The 8,401-nt window shown below is 42.9% G+C and overlaps 1 protein-coding gene across 1 annotated transcript; it reads left to right on the top strand.

Moving 5' to 3' along the window:
* Window positions 1–254: 254 nt before the first annotated feature.
* On the top strand, window positions 255–5,253 carry b3gnt5b (UDP-GlcNAc:betaGal beta-1,3-N-acetylglucosaminyltransferase 5b). Its single transcript, XM_047368718.1, has 2 exons — window positions 255–545; window positions 3,595–5,253. Exon 2 carries the CDS (start codon window positions 3,860–3,862, stop codon window positions 5,021–5,023), a length of 1,164 nt encoding a protein of 387 aa, XP_047224674.1. The 5' UTR covers window positions 255–545; window positions 3,595–3,859; the 3' UTR covers window positions 5,024–5,253.
* Window positions 5,254–8,401: the final 3,148 nt, after the last annotated feature.

Here is an 8,401-nt window from a genome sequence, read left to right as displayed (position 1 = left end):
ATGGAAAATAATGAACTTTATCACAATATGCTAATATTTTGAGAAGGACCAGTATATACTAGTGTGTGGTATGTTACAGTAAATTGGACAATTTAGAAATGTTATTTGCATTGTGGAATTTTGGGGTAGCTCCCTTCATGCTATTAAACATGTGTCCTCTGTCTACTTTACAACCATCTATATCAGGTGCCGTTGAAGGATGGACGGGTGGGAGGGAGGAAGTGAGGGAGGGAGGGAGGGAAAGGAAACAGCACAGCCACGGCAACGGGCTCATTCACAAGCAACTTACAATCAACACACTCAGGTCAGACGTGGCATCAGAAATAACTTTCACAAAATCTTATGCACACTCTCACAGACATGCAGTGTTCCTCCACATGTTGGCTTCAACAGAGTCTCTGAGGACTGGAGTCAGTCCCACTTCTTCACTTGTGGACTAACGGTAAAACTTCGAGCAGAAGAGACAGTCTACGCAGCAGAGAAGAAAGCCCACAGAGGGAACAAGGACCCCCACCGCCTCCACACGCACCTATTTCACTGACCCGGTAAGTGTTTGCTATTATCATTAGAGTGACGGTGCGATGTTCCCTCCACACCCGTCCGCCTGCCAGCCCCTGTGCTGTAAATCTATTTATACAACTGGTGACTTTTAAAATATGTTTATGAGCGGCTCTCAGTTTCACAGCTATGATTTTAGATACATCCAACATTGAAGAGCATACCACCCAGCCTACATATGCAGTCCCCTATTTAGGAAGTAATCTTTTAAAGCAAAGAATTAGAATTTGAATTGAGCAATGACGACCACTGTCAGTTGACGTTCGCCGCCCTTCACATGAGCCTAACTATGAACTTTATTCTCATATCTCCTAGTCCTCTCTAAAATAAATTTGTCTATAATTGCAAATCGACATTCTTCTTTTCTAAAGGGCCAGTATGCGTTAAACCCCTAAATAAATTTGCTGTCATTGAGCTCCAGATTAGATAGAAGCTGATTTTTTTTTCTATGGAATGTGCTGTTGTTCTCGGTGTACTGTTTCATTTGCCCGCCTCCTGCTTATGTAGATTATACACTGAAAAATGTACAGTTGTATATACGACCTGGAGGTATGTCAGCACTGTAAGCAGATATAATAAGATATATCTACAATATCGTATCCATGGTGAGAAAGGAGATATATGCTCATTATAATCATTACATAGCCTTTGCTAATCACATTTGAAGGTCATCGTCTTATAGGTTTGTGAGTCGGTTACCAAATTAGGCAAGAAAACGGAGTCCTTTTTGCACATGGTGGAAACATTAATTCAGCACCACCTCAGTGACACGAGACCGTGTAAAGTAACAAACTGTGAGTAAGTGCTGTTGTAGTGTGAAAGGAGGAGGCTGCTGAGATGAACTAGGGGTGAAGCAGGGTGTCTCATTATCACATGCACAGCAAATGAAGTCATTCTGTGTCGATGACCCCATTAGGTACAGCTCATCCAGTGATGTTTAAAAAGCTCTCCGGCCCCAGTGGGAGTCCCATGCCCTGGGCCCATCACTATCCACTCTACCCCAGCCTCTCGTGATTATAGCTCAGCCTCAAACGGAAGCAGGCTATTCTCGCATGCTCTCCATTGTGTCCAAATGCGTTCCATGACTCTCAGCGTTTTCCCCCGGGGCCACACCTTAAGCCCCTGTATTATAACCAAGCTCACACTGGGACATTTGCTGTGTAGACTTTTGCTTTCAGTGACACCACAAACCCCCGCTCCCCCTCCTCCCCAACACCGTTTTCCTGTCTAGTACATTTTGACTGTTCAGCTATGTTCCGGTTTTTCTTCTGCGGGTTACACACAGGTGGGTGTTTTCTGCCACACAGTTGAGCTCCGACCACCATAACAGGTTTTTACAATGACTGAGTGCATTTCCCTGGAGTAACCCTATGTCAATAAATAAATGATTACATATTTTTATTGATTACATCACTTGAGGATTCATTGCTTTTCTTAATGCTTGCCTAATACATTAAGCGACTTTAACATCCTGAGTAAGTGAACATACCCTGCTCGGAAACACTAATCGTGACCCTTGATTCTGTTATTATTTTGTCATGTTACGACCACAGACGTTGAGATATTTTAGTGGAATTTTATGTGAAAGACCAACACAACATAGTGCATAAATGAAGAAGAAGAAACAAGGTAAATGCTTTTCAAATTCAGGGTTCCTACAAAGTCTTGAAAAGTCTGTAGTTATCTTAGACCATGTTTCATGTCTGGATAAGTCTGGAAAAAAGAAAATTGAGTACAAAGAAATTTGGAATTTCAGACTTTTTCCCCCATCTTTTCTAAAGAACAAAAATCTAGAAATGCTTAATAAATACTGGGTTTCTAACATTCATTATTATTTATATTAGTATATTTTTCCACATCACTCCAGGATTTTTATATTTTTCCCATCACACAGATCCCATCACCACTTTTTGGATTTTTGTCAACTTCAAATGTAGGTTGACCTGGACCACTGGTTCTTTATCAGGGTCGGATTAAAATGACTAAAACTGGACTTTGTACTAACCTAATACGGGTAGACCCAAAAAGTTTGAGCCTAGAAAAGTATGGAATTTAGTTTGTAGTTACCCTGCAAATGGTAATAAAATCTGAAAAGTGTGGCATGCATTTGTATACTGCTCCCGTTACTTTATTACTCCTAAATGAAATGCAGTGCAACCAGTTGCGTTCAGTAGTATCATGCTGTGGGGACGCTTTTGGTGTTCATGAACAGGGAAGCTTGTCTACCACGCCACTCTTGGAGAATTGGAGCTAAATACAGGGAAGAAACACTGTTTAGAAACTGCAGATGACTCTAGATGCAGGTGGAGTTTCACCTTCCAGCAGGACAAGGACCAAAATAAAGCAAGAGCTACAATAGTGTGGTTTAGATCAAAGCTTAGTCATATGTTAGAATGATTCAGACATAGTGCAGACCTAAATCCAACTGAGAACCTGAACCAGGACCTAAAAATTGATGTTTACAAACACTCTTTGTCCAATCTGACTGAGCCTGAACAACTTTAGAAGCACAGTCTAAAAATTCTGTCTGTAGACACGCAAAGCTGGTAGAGACGCACTCCAAAATATTGGGTGCTTTAATCACTGTGAAATGTGTTTCTGCAAACTTATAACACAGCGGTGCTGAATACAAAAAAATACATGGCAAACCTCAGATTTTCATTTGTAAAATACTTGAAAGGCCATGTGCCACTGGCTTGCTACTTCACAACCATGCACTACTTTGTGCTGGGCTATGACATAAACCACCATTTAAATTCATTGATGTTTCTGGTTGTAACATAAAAAAATATGGAAAAGTTCAAGGGTTATAAATACTCTTACAAGGAATTTATCATAAGAAAATTTGGTGCAAACAGTACAGTACTAGAACAACAGTCTATTTGCAACACTTTAATCCTTTTAGAGCAAGTACTGGCATGTATATTTTCAAGCTTTTGTTTTCATTTCTTCTTTTTGGTGTGGGTTCCTCTTCTTTGTTTAAAACAAAAGGGCCAGAGAATTCAGTAACTCAATAATACATGTTTCCTTTTACAGAACAACAGAGATCACAAATGGAAGATGATACTCCAGTTGACTGACAGCTTTGAGTGTGAAAATGATTCTGCCGCAATGGAGGCTGTTTCTATGCAGAACCATGCATTCCCAACTCTACACATGCCTTCGCCTAAATGAGGGAAGCTTAGGATGGAAGACCCGCCAACTGCTGCTCTAAGGAACTGTAACACCTTTACCTTGCCACCTCTAAAACACACACTCTGACCAGGTGGGGCCCGCTGCCAACGGCTGACCAAGTTCCAGGATGTTTGTGAATTTCTGCCGCATTCGAAAATGCCAGTTAGTACAGCTGATGACCAGCTGCCTGTTGCTATCTGTGGTAATGACTTGCTGGCAGCAGCTGGACTTGATTGTCGTTAGCCATGTCAAGTCCTACTCCTACCGCTACCTTGTCAACAGCTTCACCTACATCAACAGAAGCCTTACCATTCCTCGTGAGAAGGCCAGAAGCTTTAGCGACTTTCCCTACCTGTTGGACCACCCTGACAAGTGCACCGGCAAGGATGTCCTCCTCCTTGTCTTTGTAAAATCCTTCCCAGAGAATACTGAGCGGCGAAACGCTATCAGATCCACCTGGGGTAATGAGGCCTACATCCAAAACACCCTGGGGGTGACAGTCAAGGTGGTTTTTGCATTGGGAGCCATTGGGACGACAAAGGTTGAGCCTTCTTGGAGCAAAAAGAGCTACAGCAGCTTTCAGGAAGAGCTGATCCAGGAGGATAAACTCTATGGCGACTTGATCCAGAAGAACTTCTTGGACACCTTCCACAACCTGACCCTTAAACTCATCCTGCAGTTCCACTGGATGCACAGTTGGTGCGCCCATGCCCGCTTCTTCATGACTGCTGATGACGATGTCTTTGTCCACATGCCCAACCTGGTGAGCTACCTGCAGGAGCTGAACAGCAGGGGCGTCACCGACTTCTGGATCGGCCGAGTGCACATTGGCTCCCCACCCATCCGCAGCAAGGACAGCAAATACTACGTTCCCTATGAGATGTACCAGTGGTCATCTTACCCTGATTACACAGCTGGGGCCGGTTATGTCATCTCCAGTGATGTAGCTGACAAAATCTACCACGCCACGCTGACCCTGAATGCCTCTATCCACATAGACGATGTGTTCATGGGTATATGTGCCAACGCCATCAACGTTTCACCACAGAAGCATGTCTATTTCTCAGGGGAGGGCAAGGCACCATACCACCCGTGTATCTACAATCAGATGATGACTTCTCATGGCCATGTGGAAGACATTCATGAGCTGTGGAGGGCAGCAACGGACCCAGAGGTGAAGCAGAGCACCTCAGGACTGTTTGGGAAGCTGTACTGTGTAGCTGTGAGAGTGGCTCTCCTCTGTAAACCCCACTTTGTTGACACCTATTCTTGCAAAGCAGCATTTTTATAGTAGTAAGAGCAAATAAGGGTGTACTAAAATTCAAATAATGATGAGATTAGGTTCATTTCAGGAAGTATTACCTCAGTCCTTTCAGTAGGACATCTACCCCACAGTGCTATGTTTACTGTTGCAGAAGAAGCCAGAGAGACCGGGATCTCCAACATGACTGTGAACTGTAGTTGTGGTTGTTTAAAATACAGGCGATGTGCAGAATGTGGAATAAAGGACCTGCAAAGATGTCTCCATGTTGTGCTTATTTTAAACCTAAGCCTTATGCAAATGGGATTCTTCCTGTTTATCTTGGATTGGTCAGCCTCTCACTAACAATACCAATGCTAATCATCCAAAATATGTGTAGGCATAAAACATTATCACTTTTATTTGAACTAAGCTTTGCTTGTTTAAAGAGACAAATTGCTCTGAAAATATTATGTGAAGAAAATGACTGATTAATTACAAAAAGGAGCAAAATCACAAAAGGTGCAGCCTAAAAAAAGAGATAAATTGTTGATTGGAAAAAAAGTATGATTCTCTGGTGGCAGAAAAAATTAAATCTGATCTTTATGAACAAAGTTTTTGGAAAAACTTTTAATCTGTTAAACTATTGTTGCAATTAACTGTTTCTACTTTGGCAACACAGAAACTGTGGAAGTCTTTTAAATTTCACTTCTCATTACAACATTCAATTCAATTAAAAAATATTTTATTAATCCCAAAGGGAAATTAAATGTTGTTGTAGCTCATTATGAAGGTTTCTTTAAAGAGCCGTTGTAGATGCTGATGGCTGTGGGCAGGAAGGATTTCCTGTAGCGCTCCATCTTACAGCAGATCTGAAGAAACCTCTGACTGAAGACACTCTGTTGTTGTAGGACAGTCTCATGAAGAGGATGCTCAGGGTTCTCCATAATGTTCTTTGTTTTATGAAGAATCTGTCTTTCCACAATGATCTCCAGAGGTTCTAGAGGAGTCCCCAGAACAGAACCAGCCTTTTTTATCAGCTTGTTGAGTTTTTTTAAGTCCCTGGCTCTGATGCTGCTTCCCCAGCAGATGATGGAGAAGAGATCAGACTCTCCACAACAGACTTATAGAAGATATGCAGCATCTTGCTGCAAACACCAAAGGACCTAAGCTTCCTCAAGAAGTACAGTCTGCTCTGTCCCTTCTTGTAGATGGCTTCACAGTTGCATCTCCACTCTAGTCTGTTGTCCAGGTGAACACTGAGGTATTTATACTCCTCCACCACCTCCACCTCTTCTCCCATGATAGAAATAGTTTTTGACTTATTCCTGTTTCTCTTAAAATCTACAATCATCTTCTTTGTTTTAGTCACGTTCAAAATGAGATGATTGTTTCCACACCATGCCACAAAGCGGTCCACCACCTTCCTGTACTCAGCTTCTTGTCCATCTCTGATCCACCCCACGACTGCATCCGAGTATTTCTGCAGATGACAGGAGTCTGTCTTGTACTGGAATAAATACCTCGGTGTTCACCTGGACAACAGACTAGAGTGGAAATGCAACTATGAAGCCGTCTACAAGAAGGGACAGAGCAGACTGTACTTCTTGAGGAAGCTTAGGTCCTTTGGTGTTTGCAGCAAGATGCTGCATATCTTCTATAAGTCTGTTGTGGAGAGTGTGATCTCTTCTACCATCATCTGCTGGGGAAGCAGCATCAGAGCCAGGGACTTAAAAAAGCTCAACAAGCTGATAAAAAAGGCTGCCTCTGTTCTGGGGACTCCTCTGGAACCTCTGGAGATCATTGTGCAAAGAAGGATTCTTCATAAAATGAAGAACATTATGGAGAACCCTGAGCATCCTCTTCATGAGACTGTACTACAACAACAGAGTGTCTTCAGTCAGAGGCTTCTTCAGATCTGCTGTAAGACGGAGCGCTACAGGAGATCCTTCCTCCCCACAGACATCAGCATCTACAACGGCTCTTTGAGGAAACCTTCATAATGAGCTACAACAACATTTAATTTCCCTTTGGGATTAATAAATTATTTTTGAATTGAATTGAATTGAAGTCTGAGGTGTACAGAGTGAAAAGGAATGGTGAGAGTACAGTCCCCTGTGGTGCTCCTGTGCTGCTGACTACCTGGTTAGACTCATAACCCTTCAGTCTCTTAAACTGTGGTCTGTTTAACAGGTAGTCTTTGATCCAGGAGATTGTTGAGGCCTCCACCTGAGTCTTCTGGAGTTTCTGACAAAGCAAATCAGGTTGGATTGTATTAAATGCACTGGAGAAATCAAAGAACATGATCCTCACAGTGCTGCTGACTTTGTCCAGATGACAGTGGGTTTGTTGAAGCAGGTGTATGATGGCATCTTCAACTCCAACTCCACAGCGATAAGCAAACTGAAGGGGGTCCTGATGGTTTACTGTTTGCTTACTCAGGTGGGCCAACAGGAGTCTCTCTAGGACCTTCATGATGTGAGATGTCAGGGCAACAGGTCTATAGTCATTGAGGACTGATGGGTGAGTTTTCTTTGGTACCGGAACAAGACAGGAGGTCTTCCACAACACCGGAACCTTCTTCTGGGCCAGGCTAAGGTTGAAGAGGTTCTGCAGAATCCCACAGAGCTGCTCTGCACAGGCCTTCAGGACTCTAGGGCTGACATGATCTGGACTTGCAGCCTTATTCCTATTCAGTCTCTCCAGTTGTCTCTTCACCTGACTTCTTGAGACACACAGGTGGAAGGGGGAAGCAAAGGAAGTATCAGCATCTTCTGATATGGTTGAAGGCAAACATGTAGAAGCAGAAGGGTCTAGGGCTGAGGTGGAAGATAAAAAATGTGAGGTGTTACTGGACAGCTGTGGGTCCTGTGGGTCAAAGGAAGGTGGAATGTCTGTTTGGCTGTGAGCAGGAGAGGAAGATGCGAAGCTTGTTTCTGAACTGAACCTATTGAAGAATGTGTTCAGTTCATTGGCTCTGTCCAGACCTCCATCGGTCTGATCATCCTTCTGCTTGAAGCCTGTGGTCTTCTTCATCCCTGTCCACACATCTCTGATATTGTTTTGCTGGAGCTTGATCTTCAGCTTCTTCTTGTACACCTCCATGCTGTCTCTTATTTTGACTTTAAGTTGCTTCTGTAAACTCCTCAATAATTATCTGTCTCCCTCTCTGAAGGCTCTTTTTTTCTTGTTAAGCAGGTCTTTCAGGTCACTGGTGATCCAAGGTTTGTTATTGGGGAAGCATCTCACGGTTCTGGTGGGGATGATGTTATCCACACAGACGTTTCTGTGTGGATTCTAGAACATGCCTAAAACTTGGCAACAACACTTCCCTGTTCACTGACTTGGTTTTTAAAATAGCTTCACAGTTTAGTTTGCTGATGTTTCTTCCTCCTATCACACAACAGGTAGTTCCTGCTTTGAAACAAG

This window comes from Girardinichthys multiradiatus, chromosome 6 (genome assembly GCF_021462225.1).
Source record: "Girardinichthys multiradiatus isolate DD_20200921_A chromosome 6, DD_fGirMul_XY1, whole genome shotgun sequence".
Classification (NCBI taxonomy): domain Eukaryota; kingdom Metazoa; phylum Chordata; class Actinopteri; order Cyprinodontiformes; family Goodeidae; genus Girardinichthys; species Girardinichthys multiradiatus.
The sequence above is the reverse complement of the archived record's forward strand: the minus strand, read 5'-3'. Positions and strand labels throughout refer to the sequence as shown.